The sequence below is a fragment of the Carettochelys insculpta genome, chromosome 3 (genome assembly GCF_033958435.1).
Source record: "Carettochelys insculpta isolate YL-2023 chromosome 3, ASM3395843v1, whole genome shotgun sequence".
In the NCBI taxonomy this organism is placed as follows: Eukaryota; Metazoa; Chordata; order Testudines; family Carettochelyidae; genus Carettochelys; species Carettochelys insculpta.
In genome coordinates, this window is record NC_134139.1 from 114,375,428 (window position 1) to 114,399,170 (window position 23,743).

At 40.2% G+C, this 23,743-nt stretch overlaps 1 protein-coding gene across 15 annotated transcripts in view; it reads left to right on the top strand.

Moving 5' to 3' along the window:
* TRDN (triadin) overlaps positions 1–23,743 on the top strand; it is a 351,197-nt gene that overhangs the window by 268,892 nt on the left and 58,562 nt on the right. For all 15 annotated transcript variants that reach the window (XM_074990631.1, XM_074990634.1, XM_074990630.1 and 12 more), the window contains 6 exons: positions 2,364–2,402; positions 3,327–3,356; positions 13,440–13,478; positions 17,740–17,799; positions 21,573–21,599; positions 23,321–23,347. In XM_074990631.1, coding sequence (XP_074846732.1) covers positions 2,364–2,402; positions 3,327–3,356; positions 13,440–13,478; positions 17,740–17,799; positions 21,573–21,599; positions 23,321–23,347 — 222 coding nt within the window. The remainder of the gene's footprint in view (positions 1–2,363; positions 2,403–3,326; positions 3,357–13,439; positions 13,479–17,739; positions 17,800–21,572; positions 21,600–23,320; positions 23,348–23,743) is intronic.

Consider the following 23,743-nt stretch of genomic DNA (forward strand, 5'->3'; position numbering starts at 1 on the left):
TATGGACTGAAAACTGAAGCCAGACAGAAAGCAACAAGTTGGAGCAAGTGGTTAGTTTTCATCAGAGCCGAAGGCCAACTGTGAGGTGCTCCTGGGTTCTGTACTAAATCATATGTTGATTGATATTAATGACCTGAACGGGGCATGAGTAGTGTATTGAAATTTGATGATGACAGTTATTGAGGTTACTCCGTGTCAGAAAAAACATTGGAAAACTTCAGAGAGATGTAAACAAGATATGTGAATGGGCAACATGATGGCAAATGAAATTCATTCTAATACACATTGGAGACAAAACAATAATATCTGCCTCTTTCATAGTGCTGTTCGAAGTTGATAGTAGGGAAATGGATGCACACATCGGGAAAAGTGACATGTCCAAGATCACTTGGCAGGCCTGCGACAGGACTGAGACTAGAACTCAGATCTTCAATCTGAAGCAATATCTGCTATCTACACGCCACAGTAAACTATTCATAAACTATACTAGCGTCTAAATTAATTAGATAAGTTGAAGAAAGGGACCTGTGCATCATTGTAGACAGCTTGGTGAAGACCACTTCTCAGTGTGTAACTGCACCAAAAGGCTAAACAGATATTAGGATGCATAAGGGATGGAATGACAAATACTATAAAATGTATCAAAATAAAAAAAGCAGTCCAGTAGCACTTTAAAGACTAACAAAATAATTATTTATTATGTGAGCTTTCATGGGAGAGACCCACTTCTTCAGACCATGGCCATAATAAATTACCCTGTTAGTCTTTAAAGTGCTGCTTGACTGCTTTCTCTCTGTCACTATAAAATGTATGTGTCTTTGTATATGTCCAGTGGTTGTGCCTTATCTGGAATACTATATGTATTTCTCACCACTGCATCTCATAAAGGATAGTTCTGACTGACATGGGGTCCAGAGAAGAATGAGAATAAAGATAGAAAAGCTTTCCTGTGAAGAAAATAATGAATAACACAGAGAATTGAGATCAAGAAAGTCTGTTCTCCGTATCTCATAACATGGAATAAAGGGATATTCAATTAAATAAAACTGATACTTTTCTAAGGGTTACTTACATGTTTCATAGAACTCATTGCCATGGGAAACCAAGTACTTAAAAATATTCATAAATGGATATATACTTATGTAAATAATCAAGAATATCCAGAATTTTCATAATTAATGAAAACAAAATTTTGAAAGATTATTAATGATTATGCTTTTAGGGTTAAGCCAATCCCTGAATATTAGAGATCAAGATAAGATAAAATTAGAGATCAAGATAAGATTTGTATTAGAGGTAAACATAAATTACCCCATTTCTACCTACTGTGGATTTCTCACACTTTCCTCTGAAGTCTCTTTTACTTGCAGGACATAGAACTAGATAAACATTGGGTCTGATCTACAAGAGGGATTCTCATGGGGTTTTTTGTTCCTGAGTTGCACCAACTAGATATGCACGCTGAATTAAGGAGCCTTGAGAAAAAGGAATATGTTATCTTATATAAAGTTTACCTTCTTTTGTATTTGGTTTACATGGGTAATATTTATATTTCCATCAGTGGAGGAATAATAAGCACATACGTTGTGGGGTTTTGGAAGAAGACTGAATGATTGCTGACCAGCTGGAGATTCTAGTTAAAAGATTCCTTACCCCATCTCTATTTACTCCTGTCTGAGGATCGGATGTATATGGGGTTTGTTACATATAGTTAAACTCAGTATTTTTTTCCCTTATAACAGTCTTATCAATGACGAAAAATAACAGGAAAGGGCATTTCTGACAAAGGTTTTGTATTTCCCAGTTGATCATTCTGCTTTATTTAATGCTCTCCCCTGTCCTGATTTCATGTCCAGCAAAGATGATTTCATGTCCAGCAAAAGTACTTTTGTTCTCAGAAATTAAGCTGTTTTTTATCCATTGTAGAAATAATTCATTAGATAATCCATCCAGTCATTTTAAAAGATACAAACGCATTACTCAGCTTCTGGAATTTTAATCTTTGTGCACCCTGTCATAATTCCTTGTATTTAAGTAAGTGTATTTGAGCAAAGCAATGCTATTGGCAACGGTAGTCAGCATGAGGTCTCCTCTGCCTCATGAGATTTGTAGAGCATTTACAGTACATGTCATTAAAAAAAAGTTGATTTTGTTAGATACTGGTCACTGTTAAAATTCAGCATTTGCCACAAGATATCATGCAGTGATATTACAACTATCACAGACCTATCAGCTATAAAAGTCTTCTTTAGTTGAAAGAGGGTATAAATTCTGAGTAACAAAATTATGACATACATTGAAATGAATGAATTTCTGTTCTTGAAGTTAACCTTTAAAAATATTTTTATTAATATTTTTCTCAGAACCTGAAGTCAAAAAAGAAGAAAAGCAAGCAAAACCAGGTAACAGTTTATAGACTTCACTGGGTGATAAACACAGAATATCTGCTCACACCAGATCCTAAATTATGGGCCAAAGCCAAAGTTTTCAGCCCCATGTGCCTAAAGCTAGGCTCCTAAATTCTTATATAAGCACCTACAATGTGAATGTTCAAAACTGCTGTAGTGACTGACAAGCACTGGACCCACTTTCAATGGGGTTTGCTTTCTTAAATTATTTAAGTGCTTTTGAGTGTCTGTTCCAAAATGATGTTTGGTAGGATTTAGTCCAAACCTTGCCATTGGTTGTGTTTATGTAACCTCACTCAAATGAAAATGGAGGCCATACTTTTAATTTAAAGTATATATTTATTTAGTAACACTAATTTAAAGTATTTAATGTATTTTACATGTACGTCACTTTAGTTACTATTATTATTATTATTTCAAAGTTAAACACTTTTTGCTTGTGTTAATATGCAAAGTACTGAACACATAAATTTCCTAAAGCAGGGAGCATGGACTGTGCTTCAAAGAGTTTTCTATCTTTTTCCCCGCCCATTTTACCCTCCTTCTGATGTGATTATTCTGAAGACTTCATCCTGTGTGTGTAACTCAGCATATAAATGAGAAGGAGGAGAGGTTGTCCTGTGGTTAAACCCCTGCAGTAGAAGTCTGTAGGCCTGAGTTTTATTCCCATCCATGTCATTGATTTACAGTGCGCCTTTGCACGTCTTTGCATCTCTCTGAACCTCAGTTTCTGCATCTATACATATTAATATTTATATATGAGACTTACCTCTCCTAAGGGTAAATAGATTAATGTTTGTAAAGTGTTTTGACATTCCCTCCATGGCAGGCATTCTGTATAACGTGGGCACAAAATGTTGTTGGTATTATTTATCATTAACTTCTAGACATGAAGAATAGCATTTTCCCTTATTTCAGCTCCAGTGAAAAGTGAAGGTGAGAAGAAAGGTAAATCAATTATTTTTTTTTCTCCATTGAAATTTGCTTCAGCTTTTGGCTGTTGTAAGAAATGTTTCTTTCATTCAATGACACATTTGAGATGACATTCTTCAGCTCATGTGCTACCATCAAATGGTTTTATCTCGTTTGTATGGTGACTACACAGTTGTCATTTCCAGTTCTGTTGGTTCCTTTTTCCTGCATAATAAGACAGCCCACAACCCGATGTCAGACACTGTAATTGTGCTGAATAGGAAGACAATGAATGTAACAATACGTGAGAGAGAGAGAGAGAGAGAGAGAGAGAGAAATTCACTATGCCTCTGTACAATGATTTGATTATTTCCTCTTCACAAAATGTACTCTTCTACATCTGTTTCGTTTTTACCTCTAGGAGCTATATGTAACATGAATGTGTGCCACTGGTGGCATTATATTTGATAGTTGAGTAGTAAGGGCCCAATCCAAAGCACTTTGAAATCATTGGAAAGATTCTCTTTGAATCAGACCTTAAAACATCATGTGACTCTGAGGGCACCTCTATACTTATCAGGAGATCGAACCCATCAGGGTTGATCTTCTGAGGTTCAATTTCATGTGCCTAGTAGGGATGCGGAAAATTGAATTATCAGAGCTCAATAGTTGACCCAGGTAGTCCTCGTTATCAGAAGGAGTAAGGGAGGTTGACAGGAGAGTTTATGTCAGCCTGATAAATCAGTGTTGCTTTTTCAATCCGCTTTGCTGTCTGGCCGCAATCTGTCGACAAAAGCTTTGCTGGAAATTATCGTCTGTAGACAGATGGCTGTACTGTAAACATAGTCCACGTGTTTAAAGTACATTGTTGTTCCTTTTTGTTTCCCAAAATAACAGTGCTAAATACATCCCTAATAGAGTGGTTTGTTCATTGACTAATTTGCAACAATCAAGACATGGGAAGGTAGCTTGAAGGACGAGAGTCAGGGAAGTGGCAGAGGCACTAACAGGGCTTGGTTTTAACCATCAGAATATTTGGTCTATGTCTACATGGCCAACTTATCTTGAAATAACAGCAGTTGTTTTGAAATGGCTTTGAAATTCTCTAAAAGACACACGCTATTTCTGAATAGCTTTGAAATAAAGAGTGTGTTATTTCAATGGTGGTAAACCTCATTCCCTGAGGAATAAAGCCTATTTCAAAACAGACCCAACTGGGCTCTAATGCACTATTTCAAAATAGCGCTCTGGGCTGGAAATGCTATTTCAAAATACCTAAGTGCAATTTCAAAAGACATTTTAGCTATGTCCACTCTGGAGTGCTCTCTCAAAAGTGGTCGAAAGACACCCTTTCAAAGGAAAGTGTCTACACATGGGCTGGGGCTGGCACCGTTGATGAGTGCTGTCAAAAGGGCAACATGCCACATTGAAAGGGGCCGTCCAGGACATTGAAAGAGAACATCTACACTCAGCAATGGCCTCTTTCTAAAGAAAGGACCAGGAAACGCTGTGCATGGAGTTGCAGGATAGCCAAGCCCTTCCAGGGCTGCAGCAAGCTGCTCCGTTAAAGGACCCCTCCCCAAAACCCTCAGCCTGCCCAGCACAAGACCTGCGGAGCTGCCATAAGCCCTGCAGACACAGTGCCACAGGAATGGACATGGAACAACAGCAGCTTGACACCCTTCTGACTGCCACCAGCGGAATGGCCTGGCCATATATAGCCAGACATGAACCCCACACTTGGCCTTTTCTTCGTCTCCCCCACACTGGGAGAGACAGAGAGAGAAACAAGCAAGGGAGACAGGCAGCCTTTGATGTCCTGGGAACGCAGGTGTGCTGTCTCGCCCAGCCTCTCTACTATACACAAAAACCAGACAGTGAATGGGCTAGCTAATGGCCTCCCTTCTGGCTGATCTCGGTAATTGACACGCCTTGATCACTTCCCCAGGAAGAACGGGGAAACCCCCGCCCATCACCTCCAAAGGTGCCCAATTGTCCACAATTCACAGGTGCGAATTGAGCCTTGCATCTTCCCTGGAAAACCTGGGGTTCAAAACATTCCTCCCAATTGGCCACTTGAGACCAGGAAGAAGCGTACGTGACAAAAGGGGTATAAAGGGGCTTGGCAGACCACCCCCCCCCCTTTGAGTTTCAATCACCTACACCTGCTGGCCAGGTCTGGAATTAACTCCCAAGACTGGGGACGCCTGGTTCGTATTTACTTCTTCCCGAGGGATTGAGAGAAAGATTCTGGGTCACACTGGATCTAGGAGGCAGGAGTAAGAATTACACCTGTACTACACTTCTTTCCTATAGGAATTGAGGGAAAGACTCTGGTTCCACCAGGTCTAAGAGGCAGAGGTGAAAATCACACCTGCAACTTGCCTTTCTTGTGTACACATTGCTTATATTAGTTTAAGCTAGCTAGTTTGTCTAAAACTTTTCTAAAGTTTAATTGTGTTGTTTCCCCTTTAAAAAACTGCGAGTACTAACTTGTACTTTAATCACCTGTCTTAGTTAAATTGTTTCCATCTTTGTATAAATAAAAAGTAACTGTTAAAGCCTCTCTAAGTGTAATTTTCCTCTTGCTGCTGTACCTGAACTAAACACAAACCAAAGAACCCAGCCTGCCCTGGCTGCTTAGCGTGGCTGCTGGTGTGCCATCACCCCCTTTGCCCCACCAGACCCTTAGCTGGCACCTGGGCATCAGCTCACACCATAGCACTGGTGGCTGCCCTGCAGCTCCTGGCAGCTCCCCCGCCAAAGGGCAGAAGGGGATGTCCCAGACCACGGGGTCGTCCCTGCCCCTGGGTGCTCTGCCAGCTCTGGAGCTACCCCAGCAGTTCCAAGAGGTGCGAGCAACTGGTCATGGGGGAGTGGGACAATGACCGGCGGCTCTGGAATTTCCAGATGCAGCAGCAGACCATCCTGTAGCTGTGCTAGTGGCTGTCCCTGGCCCTGAGATATCAGGACACCTGGATGGGGCACATCCTCCCCATGCAGGAGAGGGTTGCGATAGCTGTCTAAAAGCTGGCCACTCCAGACAGCTATCACTCCATGGGACACCAATTTGGTGTGAGCAAGGCCACAGTTGGGGCTGTCATGATAGAGGCGAGGAGGCCCAGGCATGCACCCACTAGGGGGTCTAGGGAAGCTGGGGTGGGCCCGAGGGGCCAGTCACACCCTGCACACCCTCATGGGTGCCTATGACTACCCCTGTAGGTGGTCCATGCTCTAAATGCCATGCTCCTCCAGAGGGTCATCTGCATCGGGGACCTGGATGCAGCTATGATGGTCTTCGCTGCACTGGGGTTCCCAGAGTGGTTCAGGACCCTCGAAGGGAGCCACATACCTATCCATGCCCCAGAGCACAGCAGAACACATTTCATAAACAGGAAGGGCTGCCATTTTGTGGTACTGCAGGCCGTGGTGGACAGCCAGGGTTCGTTCCAGGACATATACATGGGCTGGCCCACCTGCACCCATTACGCATGGGTCTTCTGAAACTCAGCCCTGTGCAGGTGGCCAGCGCTGGTTCATGCAGCCCTATACAGGCTACCCCACCCCCAGCCAGGAGTGCTTCAACGTGCAGCTCAACTATGCCTACCAGGTGGCTGAGCACACCTTCCGGCACTTGAAGGGGCGGTGTCACTGTCTCCTTGCCTGCCTGGACATGGGCATCATCAATGTCCCCCAGGTTGTGAGCACCTGCTGCATGCTCCACAACATCGTGTAGAATAAGGGGGAGGCCTTTGTGCAGGGGTGGGCGGTTGAGGTTGGCACTGGCAACCCCCAGCCAGCCACTGTCCTAAGCCACCAAGCCTACCAGGATGGGATCTGTGTCTGGGAGGCCCTGCACTGGTACTTGGCTAGTTATTTGCAGTGGATGGGGGGCTAACTATTTACTGGGGGGAGGGGGACCTAGGTGGCCCGCCCAGTGGGCCATCACTCTGGGTCAGGGGTGCGACCTATGCCGGCCCCGGGTCCCATGCCCTGCCATTGTCCAGGGTCCCTGGTGGGGCTGAGAGGGAGTAGGGAGTACAGGGAGGTAGAGCTGGGGACTGGCCTTGGGCTGATGGTCTGAGGCAATGAGATCCTCTCCTGGGAAGCTGGCGAGTGAGGCCATAGAGAGAGGAGCAAGGGGGGGCAGCAGGAGGGACGGGGGGCCAGGAGGAGAGCAGCAAGGGGGGCAGCAGGAAGGGGCAACCAGGCCAGGAGCTCCCAGTAGGTGGCCACCACATCCCGTAAGGTGGTCAGGAACTCCCCCCAGGCTGCCTGGTGCCAAGTGGCCTTCTCCTCCTCAAAGCAGAATGGGTGCTCGGCCAGCTCCACCTGGCACCGGATGGAGGTGGCAAGGTGAGGGTCCTCTGCTGTCTACCTCTAGCTCTGCTGTGTCTCGGCCCATCCTGGTGCTGGTGGTAGCTCCAGCTGGTCACTGTACCTTGCCTCCAGGGAGCTCTCTGGTACCATGGATGGGGCAAGGCTCTCCTGGCCCTCAGACGGTGTGGCTATGGTCTGAAGAAGTGGGTCTGTCCCACGAAAGCTCACCTAATGAATTCTTTTGCTAGTCTTTAAAGTGCTACTTGACGCTTTTTGTTTTGACAAGAATGAGGTAATTTACCTAGGGAGGTAGAATGCAAATGCTGTGAGACATGCCCCGGGTTTTGGCTATATCATTTAGAAAGAAATATTAGGGGAAGTTGATATTTATAATCCCTTTTCAAAGAGTTTACTATTTCCTTCTCTTTGCTTACTTTCCACAGTTTAGTATCCTTTTCTCTCCCCCACCATAGTCTCTCCTTACAGAAATAAGAAAATAAGCATTTTTACAGATTATGCTTAAGTCAAATAAAAATACTTCTACATTTTGTTTCCTTTTGTAATACATATAGTCTATTTCTGTTTCTCATATCTTCTACTTCACTGAGATAATTTTGGCACCAGATGATGATAGAATGCCTCTCACGGCAGGTCTATGCTAGACCTGAAAGTTGCTTTCAGATACGCAGTTCTAGTTACAGTAATTGCATAGCTAGAAATGGTTTATTAGAAATTGACTTACTTAACTTTCTTCACCAAGGAAGGTCAGTGGGCATGTTTCTCCCACCAACCTCCCTTACTCCTTGTGTTACTGAGGACTACAAGGGTCAACTGCCAACTCCAGGAGATCAGTTTTGATCATCTCTACCTAACATGTGAAATCAAACTCCAGAAGATTCATCCTGACTAGGTCGATCTTTGCGTAAGTAAAGATAAGCCCTCAGATATCTGGCTAAAGCAAGCTTTATTTAAGACACAGCTGTTATCAGTGGCCTACCTTTCAACAATGTGGAGGGTCAGTTAAGGGAAGGCCCAACTTTATCTTTTAAATATTGTTTTTACTTCAGATATTTTTGGACCCCACCATTTAGCCTCCCCTCAGTTTTGGAATCTCAAACAGCCAAAGCAGCTGAGGGAGAGAGAGCAGCAAAGAGAACACAGGCTGTTGCTATGCTGATTGGCCCACGCAAATTTTAAAATCTAAGGAAGAGGGAGGTGTTACCTCCAGCAAGTGTACACACATCTGTATGGCTTGAAAGAAACAGCCTAGCTTTTGCCATACTTATAGATTCATCTGCCCTGTGATGCAGACATGGGGAGTATTTCATTTGAGTAGCAATCTACAACTTATTAATAACTTTTTGCTTATTCCGTCATTCTCCAAAAATTGCCTTAGGCCAAAAATGTGGTTCTCTGACTAGTTATAAAATTCAGGAGCACATTGGTTAGTTTTCCTTAAAGATAATTTTTTTTCTTCACAGCTGTAAAAGTCATAGATGTGCCTAGAATTCAATCTAAAATCGAGTGGCTCATTACCTAAAATGTATCTTCCTATCTACACACTTGAGTTCGCTTATGACTATATAATCTTGTTTGTATGTCACATTGCAAACCTAAGCCCTACTACATATGCAGCCTTCTCTAATTATTCCTTTCTAATTTAAATACACACCCTTCATTTAGGAAAGCAAGAATAATGAGACATACAGAGAGACAAGCAGTCATAAAAATGAAGCAGGGAAGATTGAGTGACACTTTCTAATGAGAGTGCATAGTGTGTATACCATATATTAAATATGAGGTAATGTGAAAGACAGAAAAGAGAAGAATTAGGCTAGTGAAAGCTAGTCATTCATTTGTGCTTCCAAGTGTGGGGAATATTTACCTGGAATTCTTAGGCACTGTATTTGCATGTGAATGATGTTTTACCTACTTCAGTAGAAAAAGAAGGGCTATCCTATGCCTTTGTGACCTAAGCCTGGAAAATAGACTCCATTTAAGCTGTGCCATTTGCAGATGCACTTTGTGACTTATTTCCGTGAAAAAGAGTTTACAGGTTCAGTGAAAACAGGAAGTCCTGTGGCATCTTACAGCCTAACAGATATCAGTGAAATGAAATGAGTGAAATGACAGTTTAAATGTGTCAGTTTCTAAAGGGTATGAAGCAAACACGATTCAAACTCTTTGGATGAAGGAACTTCTTATTTCTCTACTTTGGCCACACTACATCTTAAGTCAATGTAATTTATTTTCCTCTGGGGTGTGAAACTTCCTGCCTCTTACCCTAGCAAAGTACCTTATATCAGCTTAAGGAGCTGTCTATACCACAGTATATTGTCAGGAGATGCCCTCCCATTGTTATAGGTACTGCATCTCATTAAGGTGGAGAAATTACACAGATGGGAGTGAGCTCACCAGTTGGCATCATGTGTCATGACTAGACATGCTAAATCAACACTGTTGCATTGATTCAGTGGTGCAAATTTATTGCTGTAGTGAAGACAAGCCCACTGTTCAATTTCAGTGCCAATTTAGTAATATGAGTTAAGTTGCCATTGCATATAGTTTACTATATCTATACTTACCCAACATGCTACACCACTCTAACAGGTGATAGAAGAGTTAACCTGATCTATAAAGTATATAATAATTACGTAAGAATCTTTGCTTATCACTTTTAGGTTGCCAATATCTTTTAGGTTATTCCAACATGAGGTCCAATATTATTTGGGAATCCCAATGTACACAGTTGCAACACTCATGCTATAAGAACTCATCTATATTTACAAAAGTGTATTAATGTATTTAACACAGTCACGAGCACCACAAATCGATAAGACAGCTACACATCCATATCCCCACACCACTCCTTTTAGGACAACCTGAAACTCTAGCTACCATCTTCCTCATCACCCTCATCTTTCTCCGCCTCATTAGTAGCCATTTGTCTGGCACCTCCCAAGGACTACAGCTGCTCCTCTGACTGACCTTAAACTGGGATGCCACTTTCATAACATGTTGCACTGGTGCCACTATGTTTGATGCACATTCAACAGGGGATTTGCCCCTTTTCCTTATCTGTGTTTCCTCCCCTTACTCATGTTTGAGTGTCTTTCTTCTATAGGTTAGTATATTAATGATCTCAACATATTATCATATATATCAATTTGTTACCAATGTCTCTTGTGTTTAGGTAACTCCCATGTCTGTTACATATGCATCCCATTGCCATGACACTCCTGCAGAAGGCTCACGTACCTGATATCAAAATTTCCCCATAAACTCTCTTATTTTTGGCTCCCCAATACTTGTTTCCATTGGTCATTTATCTGTTCAAAGTTCATCTTTTCAAAGGTCTTAGGCCTCAAGCTTTATGCCAATTTGCTCAAACTAATGGATACAAGCTTGTAGGTTCCTTGAATTACTGCTGAATATAATGAAAAACAGTGAATATAATAAGCCTCTGGATTACAAAGAAGAATTCTTACATTTATTACTGAGACATCCATTACACATGTGCACATTACACATACAGGAGAAATGTATAATTTTTTAAACACCCGCTTTAACTTTCTGGGATTCCTCTCTTAAAATATAGATAGCGTGACTTTTTTTAAATATAAAAAATAAATAGCAGACATTAAAGTAGACATCAGATGGACCTCATATAGTTACTTGAACTGAATGGTAAGAAAGTCATTCTAGCTCAAACAGATTAAAAAGCACAAGAACGCTATATTTGTGACAAGCATCAGGGATGATGAAGGTGGTGTTAGGTGCTGCCATAAATGCAGGAGACTTGATGACCTCTTGAGGTTCCTTCCCGTTCTTGTATTTTATGATTCTGTATGCTATAAGAGGACAGTTCTGAAGCTGTTGGCAAGGAAATTCCAGTTACTGGAACATTCTACTCATCTGTTACACAAACCTCCTTGTGCCAAAAGAGTAATTTCATTTAATAAGTGGCTTTTCTTATGTACTCAGAAAATGCAAAATCACTGCTTTTCCATGGTGAAAGATCAAAACATAGCTGTTTTCAATAAATGTTGTATATAAAGCATGTCTGAAACCATTGTCTTGAACCTAAACTCTTGGCTATTGGACTACCTGCATGAACTCCATACACTGATTGGGACTGTCATTTACCCTGCCTGATACCAGAACATAATAATTTCAAAGTTTCTGAGGAAATTTTTTCACCAGGAAGTACCAGTTCATTGAAACTGAAAAATTCCCTGCAAAATTATTAGTTTTGACCAGATTTTCACCAGGAAAGGATACTCAGGTCTGGTGGGGGCAAGGTGGAAGAGAGGGAGGAAGAGATTAAATGAGAGAGAGATAGAAATTTTAGAATAGCCCATATCCCAGTGATTAGGAAATAAACTTGGAGGAACTGGGAAACACAGAGGTCAAGTTGCCAGAATACCAGATAATCAGCTGACTCTGGAACAGATGGAGGTTGGAACAGTAGCTGTTCAGCGTGGAAACAGGAATGGGCTAGAGAAGCAACAAAGGCAATCTATTGAAACTATTGGCAACAGCAGAGTTCCCAGTCAAGTCGTGACTGTGAATAGAGTGGAGAAAATACTTGCCTTAGGAACCTAGATACATTCTGTGGAGTCACTTGGGCGAGGCCCTGCCTGTAGACTGCCTGCTCAAATGATGTGGGGCTTATCACAAGACCAGCAGGTAATTGCCTCTCATGACCCCTCACAGAATACTCCTCTCTGGCTGTGTCTACACGTGCCCCAAACTTCGAAATGGCCATGCAAATGGCCATTTCGAAGTTTACTAATGAAGCGCTGAAATGCATATTCAGCGCTTCATTAGCATGCGGGCGACAGCCGCGCTTCGAAATTGACGCTCCTTGCCGCCGCGCGGCGCATCCAGACGGGGCTCCTTTTCGAAAGGACCCCGCCTACTTCGAAGTCCCCTTATTCCCATGAGCTCATGGGAATAAGGGGACTTCGAAGTAGGCAGCATCCTTTCGAAAAGGAGTCCCGTCTGGACGCGCCGCGTGGCGGCAAGGAGCATCAATTTCGAAGCGCGGCTGCCGCCCGCATGCTAATGAAGCGCTGAATATGCATTTCAGCGCTTCATTAGTAAACTTCGAAATGGCCATTTGCATGGCCATTTCGAAGTTTGGGGCACGTGTAGACACAGCCTCTGACTTAGGAATGACTGATCAGGCTTAGCCAGGCAGTGGCAACTCAGGTTTAGGCAGGTTTGGAGGTAACTCATCTCATTCTCCTGTGTGTGTAGTTCTCCCAGGAGAGTGGCTATTCTGTGGGAAGGTCTTTCCCATGATTATTTGTTGACAGATTTCAAAGCCATCCCAATGCCAAACTGGATAATTTTCATAATACCAAATAAATAGCAAGACAGAAAATCCATTTCTGCCATAATTCTAGCTGTATGTATGCAGAATTTTAAATGAATATGGGAAATATACTGAAAAATCTCTAGGATTCCATAACAAGTTCTAATTAACCTGTGTACTTCACTCTCTCAGTAATATGAGGACAGAAAATAATATCTATTTTATAGAATTGTGTGAGATTTGATCAATTAATAACTGTAAAGCACTACTGAGATTCTCAGATAAGTCAGCTGATAAGCACATTAAATTATTACTGTTAATTATCTTACTTGAATCACTGCAGGATTGCCAGTTATAACACATTTTAAGTTGAGAGATGGTATAAAATCTGAGTAACAAAATTAGGACATACAATGAAAAGGATGAGTTTTTGTTTATGTAATTTTACCTTCTAAAAATCTGATTAATACTTTTCTCAGAACCTGCTGTCAAAAAAGAAGAAAAGCGAGAAAAACCAGGTAAGAATTTATAGACTTCAGTGGATGACAGACACGGAATATTTGCTATTATCAAATCTAAATTAGAGACCAAAGCCAAATTTTTCAGTCCCAAAAATTGGGATCCTAAATCAGATGTAAGCAACTCTGAATGTTCAAAAATGCCTTAGCAACTGAGAAGCTCTGACTGACTTTCAGTGGGGTTTACGTTCTTCATTGCTTAGGAGCTTTTGAAAATTTTACCCAAAATGACTTTCAGAGGGACTTACCCCAAACCTTGCCTTTGGTTACTTTTTCGTAAACCCATTCAAAGTAAAACTGGGGACCTACTTCTAAATTTAAGAAAACATGTAATTTGGTAACATCACTTTATAAAGTATTTATTGTATTTTACATGTACATCATTTTTGTAACTAAGAACAGGCTGAACCTGTCTAGCCTGGCATTCTAGTGTCCAGCAACATCTCTAATCATTCATGATTTTAGTTAGCCAGATGACCACTTATGATAAGTGTGGCCAAGTTTCCCATGCTCCCATGAAGTTTGTTTCCAGCCACCAGTCCTGGCTCCCAGTGTTCTATGCTGTTATCTAGCTGTAATTTACCCCTAAATGTCATCTAACAGCCCAGTAAGCAGTGAAATTGTTAGTAAAGCTGCTAAACAATATTGACCTCCTGTGGCCCAGCAAATTCTCTTGTCTGACACTGGTCAGGTCCTGAGGGTGCCAGACTAGAGAGGTTCAACCTATATTACAGTATGTTAAACACTTTTTGCTTGTCTTAAAATAAAAAAGAAATTTATTCATCCCTAGTTGCAGGCACAGTAAAACTTGTGTCTTAATGATTGTGCAGTAGCTGTAATGGCTAAATAAGAGACCACCAATGATCTAGGACTATCATTGTAATGTATGTTCACTGGTATAATTTCAACATTTTTATCATTAATCTGCTTCAGGCCCACCAACATTATTGGCATCAAAGGTGGCAACTGTCTGAGGGCTAAGCGATTCAGAAGAGCCTAGGGCTCCCAGCCACTGACATTACTGTAGCAGTGGCCGCAGCAATTGTCACCCTGCGCCCTTTAAAGTGTTCTGTGTACCTCACGCAATGTGATCTAGGCAGTGCTGAGGACAGGTGTGGGGTAGGGGTACCACGTGGAATGATCTAGGTGGTGCTGAAGTCTAGCTCTCCCCAGCAAGCCCTTCTGGTGCCACTTCTTGACTTGCCCGGGGGCCCAGCAAGTACCCCCAACACCCCATTCTTCTTCGCTGTCGATATTGAAGGACTTTCCCATCCTTACAATACAGGGTTAATTAGCCAAACAAATTCCTCCACAGGAGAAATTATTATTGTGTTCCCACATGCAGAGAAGTAAATGCTTTGGGGAGGGCTGAATTTTCAAATATCATTCAAAAATTAAGTCTTGGTTTTCATGCTTCAAAAGAATCCCCCGCTTTAACTGTGTGATCTTAATTTTCAAAATATACTTTTCAAAGCTTATATCTGTAAACAAAGTGGCAGAAGACACCAGTCGTTATCCCTCTAGGTTACTTGAAAATTAATTCGATGAGCAATATGGGTAAAGAATCCCATGAGCATTGTCACAAGTTAATTAAATGTCAACATTCCAAATGATATCATATGCATATATTTTCCCCTAACATCCATCAGCACGTTCTGGCTTTTCATAAATGTCTGCATTCTCCATATTCCACATTCATTAAATAGCATATTGAAACAAATGCACTGAGGTTTGGGGTTTTTACACTTAAATGAGATTAATCAATAGTAGAGAAGAGTCTGAGCGGTGAAGTCCAGAACCAGATCCAAACTTTTTCCATGGGACTCGGTATCAGATTTTGATTCGGTGCATCTAGAGGCACCAGTTGTGAAGTGTTGATTGAAATATATATTTCATTGTAGGTGTTTGGTCTGAGCTTATCTCTGAACAATAACAGACACACGGGCACACGTGGACACTTGTGCAAACACATGGGCATGCTGTGAAAGAATGATCCTTTTGACCACAAAAATTTATAGGATGTCCTTTAAAACTGTTTTTAATATATGTGTATTCTGCATGCATTGTATCTTGCCTGTTATACCATCAGGGAAATCACATGTTTAATAATTGTATTGAAAGAGTAATCTCTGGACATTTCAACACACGTGCCAAATTAATGAATATAATGCACATACTTAATCTGCCTTTAGCTGTAATTTCATTCTCTCCAGTTCCATCTATGGAACATTTGTCCTCCTGGGAATATGAGACTTACAGTGCTTTAAAGCCATTAACTTTTATTGCCTTCGTATGAGATTATGCTGTTTCAACAAGATCTGCATTTCCCCCAGCACTTCTATTGTTCATCTGACAGACTGAGTGTAGGAGATGATGGAAGATCTGGACCATTATTGCTGCTCCCCATAGGCATGCAGCTCAGATTCACACTGATGTGGGGCCTCTCATAAAATATCTCTATGTAGACCTATATCTCTTCTATTCCTCTGTTGTTTACTTGAATACCAAAGAAGTAGCAGAACATTTCTCCTTTTCTTTGCATTTTTGTGGAACAAAGTGCTCCTGAGATGAATCTTGCAAATACAACTTAATCCTCACTAAATCCTAAAGTCAATTCATTCTTTAATCTCTCATGTGTTAGGCTATTTGGAATATCTAGATCTAGATATAAGGCAATCCCAATAGAACCAGAAACTATATGAAGTCAGATATACCTGAACTGGCTTTCATTTGATTACTCTGTTTTTTGGTGGAGAGCTACAATATAAGGAATGATTTATTGTATTTTAATGCCCTGGATAATTTTATAGAATTGGTCAATTATTAATTATAATGGTAAAGTGGATCTTTTTTAAGGAGATTTGCCTTTATCATTGCACCATGCCATCATAAATAATTAGAAGAGTGGTGGTTAAGTCTGCTCCATGCAGATTTCTAGAAGCACACAGGCCTACCAGAATAAACCGGATGAGAAGGGATGGTCTAGTCCTTACTAGGCTCATCTGGGACTTGGCATACCTATGTTCAATTTCCTGCTTCTCCACAGAGCGACTTTATGCATGTGCCACACTTTCTCACAAACTAAATACTTCCTTCACTCACAGGGATGCTATGAAAATAATTATCTTGAAAACTAGGAAGTGCTGAGATACTGTATTAAGGGGAACCATCTGAGTACCTAAGACAGAAGTTGTGAAGAAAGTTGAAAAGAGAGCTGTTCTATTGAGTAATCTCTGAGAGGGGAGTTAATTCAGTCTACAGATTTCCTTTTGTCTACACTACCAACCACCCAATCTTTCCCTCTTATCTGTGTCCCTTCAGTTGAGTTTTTACTGCCCAGGGGTTATTGGAGCAATCTTCACTGGTATACTGAAGAGCAAGATGGGAAGGACACAACCTCTTCTCTTTCCAATTAACTAACTTCTTTTGATCTACTTTGGGTGATTATAATTTATCTGCATGAAGAGCAGGCAGGCCTTCCTGCAGAATCAGTCTCCCTGCTGTTTAACACACATCTACTTTCTCAATGCCTGCCAGGACTCAGAAGAGAACAATTTAGTATGATGAACCAGATCCACTAATCTTGAAAATGGGAGAAATGGCACATTGAGCTGCCTCCCTAGAATCACGAAGCAATAATTTTCTTTACAAAAGGGGCTAACCTGGTCTAGGAGAAGGTGAAAAATCCTGATGAATTCCGTTCTAAATGTTTTGTTTTGTTTTTAAAATTTGTTTAGTCCAAGATGTACTGAAATAGTCTAAATAATTAAATCTATTTTTTCTGATGGTTTGTTGATAACACATGCATTTCACAATCTGAAGGACAAAGCTGTTTCATCCACCTTAAATTAAAACTGCAATAGAGATTAAGCAAAATCATGTGACATATTTTAACTCAGTCTACTCTCTGAAGTAGTTCCCTGGCCACTTTAAGAGGAGTAAAACACAAAGCAGAGTGGCTTTTAGACCCTAATTCAACAAAACATTTAAGTATGTGCTTAAATTCCTTTCAGGGCATTGAGACTTCAGCACATGCTTAGCTTTAGGCATATGCTCATGCGCTTTTGTGGACAGGGATGGATTTAATCAAATGCATAAATGCTTTCCTACTCTGAACATCAGAGAAAGAAAGGTATAAAAATTCCATGTCTTTTTACTTTTTCCACTTTGTTTTGGGACTCTGCATAGTCTGAAACATATTTAATTTGGAGATGGATTTTTTGTATTACATCTTCACTTGATATTATTCATTCATTTACAGTGATTTTAGAAGCCAAAAAGGTGAAAGACACTAAAGTAGTCCTTCATCCTACTGCTGAAGGTATGTCTTCGTTTTTGTTTTAAAGTTTCTGTCACATTTTGAAGATAGAATCTGTTTAAACACTTGAGGACACCTTCTAACACTCTTGCTCATGCTGAATAGTACTTTAATCTCTTAGTAGCCCCATTGAAGTTAACAGGATTTCTTGTGGGCTATGTCTACACTAGCCCAAAACTTTGAAATGGCCTAACAGCAGATAGGAATAAGGGGATTTCGAAGTTGCTGGGGTCCTTTCGAAAAGAAGCCCCGTCTGGACGGGCTGCGCAGTGGCGAGCCACATCAATTTTGAAGTGCCGCAGCTGCTGGCATTCTAATGCGCTGAATATGTATTTGCATGGCCATTTTGAAGTTTTGGGCTAGTGTAGACACAGCCGTGGAGTAGCTGCTTTGTATCATGCATGGGTTAGGGGATTGGGGGGCGCAGAATTTAGTCTTTTCATGCCTCAGGGTATCGTGAAAATTCTAGGGCACATGTTCTACAAAGAGACTTCTACTGATTTCAGTTTCCCTTTTGACCTTTACTTGTAATGCAGTTATGGATAAATGGCATGATAGTGTGAGTTTCAAATCCAATCCAAATCCCAGTAAAATCAACAGGAGTTTTTGCTTTGTAATTATTTGTTTATAATGTACATTAAATTGTACAATCAGAAACTAAATTAGCTACAGAACATTATCAGTATTATTTTGTTGTCACGTAATACAGTAAATGATACATCTGATTCCCTTAGTAATGAATTATTTTCTGATAACGCATGTTCATGCTCGCACTTGCTCACACACAGATGTGTTTACTGTCTGACAAACCACATGTCACATTTTCCATCTAGATGGCAGTAATCAGTAAGCATGTTCTGCTTTTAGCCTTACCAACTTATGGTTCAATAAACTTGAAGGATTTCTCTTCCCTCTCCTTACCTGAAGCTAATTTACAGGAATATGCTGTGTATAATCAGTACGTGTCTGGCATTCAGAAAAGCTGTCAAGAATCAAACAAAAGGTGAATTGAATGTAAAAATAGAAATGTGTGAAACTACCAAGTCAGTTATCAAGATTAACTGAAGACAGCACACAAGCAATTTAACATCCATCTTATTTGGGAATAAAGTGTAGTAATTTACTGATCAAGTTCAGACTTAGTTGGATAGTAACAGAGAGGAAGCTGTGCTAGTCTATACACTATATCAAAACAAAAAGCAGTCAAGTAGCACTTTAAAGACTAGCAAAATAGTTTATTAGGTGAGCTTTCATGGGACAGACCCACTTCTTCAGACCATGGTTACATTACAATGTACATTACATGGTTACATTTACTGCATTACAAGTAAAGGTCAAGGGAAAATGAAATCAGTAGAAGTCTCTTTGTAGAACGTGTGCCCTAGAATTTTCACGATACCCTGAGGCATGAAAAGACTAAATTCTGTCCCCCCTACCCCTCCAACCCATGCATGATACATAGCAGCTACTCCATGGCTGTGTCTACACTAGCCCAAAACTTTGAAATGGCCATGCAAATACATATGGTCTGAAGAAGTGGGTCTGTCCCACGAAAGCTCACCTAATAAACTATTTTGCTAGTCTTTAAAGTGCTACTTGACTGCTTTTTGTTTAGACTTAGTTGAGTTCTAGTTATTTCAGTGCAGTTCCACATTTTTACAGTAGGTCCAAGTTTGGGTCTCTTTCTCTGCATTATTTATACTAGAAATATGGTGGGTATATGATTTATGTGGGCTCAGGTGCTTCCACCCTGAATCACAAATAGTCTTTTTAATGTCATTGTGATTGCTTCCAGAGTAAATTGTTGCCTCATGTAAATAAGGAAAAAAAATGTGTCCCATATTTTTAACAATGAGCTAATTAATGTCAACGTTATATTTTGGAAAATCTTGCTAAGTCATTGATATTTAATGGTGATCTTCCCTCTGTCCCATTATTATAAAAGCTGGGGAAATTATACAGGAAAAATTGTGGTGTTTCTCAGTTTTCATCCCTGTGATGGGATGGATACCCAACCCAGTCTCTAGCTACTCTTGGAGAATTTAGCTTCAACATGGTGCAGCTGTGAGGTTTGTCAAGCCAACAGATGGGTGGGTCTCTTAAAGTGAGGGTCCTGCTCAGAGCATATTGGCACTATAAAGGACAAGAACTCCAACTCACAGCTTCCCAGCCCTTAGACAAAGGAGAAGTGACTACAAATGTATCTTGAGATCCTTGGCTACCAAAGTCTTCCCAGAAAGGAGAAGAACTGGCTACTTTTTGTTTGTACTGATTTAATTTCACCTGCAGAACACAGATGACCTGAGCAGCATAGCTGAAGGGTTCTGGCCTAGACTCTGAGACAGGAGCTGTTCCCAGCCTTTCCCTAAAGAGAGGAGTAACTTGCTACAAACTAAATCAGGAGGAAAAGTCAAAATATAAATGTTTGTATGAAACAAAAAGTTCTGAAAATAATTTTTTCAAATCAGAGATGTCAAAATGCTTCATTTCACTTAATTTGACTTTAATATGTGGCCACCTGAGCTGCTGAAGTACATTTTGAGTTGTAGTCCAGTTGTCTCTTTGCTCCCAGGCACCTCTGTAGGCCAGGTTTTGCAACTGGACTACCTCTGTCATGATTCACCATGGCTGTGAGACTCCTATGGTGCCTGATGGCACTTCAGCCAGAGGGAAAACCACAGTGTATCATGGGAAGGACAGTCAAGCTAAGCAGCATGGCCCATACATGGGAATGGTGGTACAAGGCACCTGAACTACAACTTCCCTGAGATACCATGATAGCTTTGGCAGACACAGGCTAATGTCCAACTGATCACCTAATTTTTATTGGATTTGACAAACCAAACTGTTTTGATTCAAGTAAACTTGACCCATTTTTTTCCAAAATCAAAATTCAAACACTTCAGCATAATCAAAATTTTCTCATGTAAAATTTCAATTTTGCAGATTTTTTTTCAGTCAAATAACATTTAGATCTAAAATTCCTGTCCATTCTAATTATTATTTGGTTTATTTAATTAGAGTGGCATGAACAAAAGATTAAAGTAGAAGTCTGGGACTCAGGAATTTAAAAATACAAATTAAATTTTGACTGTGGCTCCCTCTTGTTTTGGGCAAGTGGCTTTTCCATCTGTAAAATGTGGATAAGGACACAGTTACCTGCCTTACTCAGGAAATGCAGGTTCTGATCCTGACATGAAAGTCTTTTGTGAATTGAGGCAAGTCCCTAAACCTCTATGTCTCTGGTTTTTGGGGGCTTTTTTCCACACATAAAATGGGAATAATATTTTCTTCACAGGAATGGAAAGGTTTACTTCTTAATGTCTGAAAATAATTTGAGAATCCAAAGAGACTATGCTATAATGAACTATTATTGATGAGATTATAAACATGGTCAAATAATGTCCATAAATATACTTGATTTGATTATTTTCAAGAGATTTTAAACCAATATTTGTGTTTTATTTCCTTAGCTTTAACAATTTACTATTATTGTTATTGTTGTGTTTATATGATATGTTGCTATGCTTGCTTTGGCCAGTATTTTGGCTCTATAAATAAATATTCTATGCGGATTCTTGCTATGAATGTAATTTACTTTGTTAAAATTCATAGCTGAGAAGGAGTTTCTTTTTTGTTTGTTTGGTCTTTTTTTGCAACACACTGTCTGAACTCAAACTTCAGAGTTCAAATGTGTCATCCATAATCTTGTAATAGAGTAGAATTTATCTAAAGCTTATTTTGTACTGAAAACGGATTCTTTTTATATTTTTTAGGCAAAAAAGTCGAGGCCAAACTACCAAGTATGTTGCTAATGTAACAGAGTAAGAAATGCACAGCAAGCATCTACAGGGTTTTGGAAAATGAGTGTAGCTTAATACTGCAGAGGCCAAATGGTGTAATATGTGAATTCCACAGCCATGGCAAATGAGACTGTAGGAGGACTACTGTTTTCTCTAACCAATATTTCATGTTCTTTTATGCTGCCTACTCTTCATTTGCTGCCACTTCATTTTTTTATCCTCTATTCCCTCTGACCTCAAAATGCCCATCATTTCTGCTGTTAGCTGAATACAGGCCCTTGTTGCTCTCTTTTAATCCAGGATAAGAGCAGCAGGCACAAGTGGGGGTGGGTAATTACAGAATAGCTGCTTCATTCATTGTGAAATAAGCCTACCAATATTGAATTGCTTTTAGTATTTCACTCTCAGGGTGAAAGAGCACTGCAGATTTTTTTTTGCACACTGAAAACATGTATTCCTCCCTGTCTCCCCATGTGAAAAATCTACACTGAGTCCTTCCTGCCACTCATGATAAGAGCTCAAGTTCTCAGTTGGTGTAAGTTGAAGCAGCTCCATTTACACCTGCTGAGGATCTGGCCACGTGTTTCATTGTCCTTCTTGGACTTTCTCTGCAACTTGCTTTGCCAATCTACTTCCTGTTTTCCCCTGCCTAGTTGTTGCTGTGGACTGCAGCATGTAGTCTAATCAGGGGAGGCTAACACTTAACACGGTGGATTATTTTCCCATATAGATGTGATGTAAGGACCAATTTATTAACCAGCAACTTTTCTTAATGCTCCCTTGAATGTTCTGCAGACTTTTGATGGCCCTCTGACCTTGTTCTCCTCTAATGAACTGGAGACATACAACACTTTGGGAAAACCCCCCTTTTTTTTTTCCCTCAGTTTAGTGGAATTCAAAGCCTCATTGCTTCAAAGTGAAATCTTGGATGCCAAATGAATCACCTGCAGCCATTTCTACACCCCTTTGTGGAAAGAAATTTATTGATCCCTACCAATGCAGCAACCTGGCAGTGTAATTGGCTTAGGGCTGAGTGAATGTTTGGTTTCATTGGCAAAAAAATATATATTTTAAGTTGAATCAAAAACAAATAACTTTAAAAGTTTTGGCAAATCAAAGAGTTGATTTTTTTTTAGATTTTGATCATTTTAAAATTTTTGTAAAATAAAATTAAGGGATGTTTCACATTGAAAAAGTAATTTCAAAATTTTGAAATACTCTTGAAATGATCCATTTCTGAGTCAAAACATTTTGAGTTTTCAGAGTTTTTTTGTTTAATTCAACTAAAACAACCAAGCGAAAGTAACATGAATTCAGGAGATATTTTGGTGTTTCAAAATCTGAACCCCCTCACCCCCCTCACCATCCACCCCAAAAAAAAAGTTTGCTCAAAAAATTGCAAAGTTCTAAACTGTCACCAATTTAGATCAGCAGCTAGAGTGGGTGTAAATAGTTCTAGGGCAATTCTATAGGAGTCTAATTTAGCATGCCTTACACATCACTTCATATTTATCCGAAAATGAGCTGTCAGGAGTTGTTTAGTCATGACAGTGCTCTCCTTTTCTGCTTTTGCCAATATTCATAGTATTTGTATACAGTATGTGCACTGTTTTATACATCACCAAAGCTTTGTGTTATTGACCCAAATAAAACAAACCCACTAAAGCAGATGTTATAGTGACACACACATTAAAACATACTTTTTTTCTTTTTCTTTCTAGCTACAGTAGTGAAACCTCATGCACACAGTAAGTATAATATTGATGGAGACAGTTACCTTTGCAAGAGGAAATCATCTTCACACACTGCTTGTCAGATCTGTTTTATAAGTTTAGAAAATGAGTGAGATGGAAGTCTAGGGAGTTATTCCAGGTTATGTCTACACAGCAGTGTTATTCCTGAATAAACTGTTCTGTAAGAGGCATTCTAGAATAGCTTATTTTAAAATAGCACAGGTACACAAAAAACATATTTTGAAATAGTACTCAGCTTTTTCAAAATATAGTGTCTACACAAAATAGAGCATCTACACAAAATAGAGCCTATTTTGGAATAGACCCATTGGACACACTGTGCCTTATTTCAAAATACGCTGTGTTTGTTCCCTGCCTAAACAGATACTATCTCAAAATACTGATTTCAAA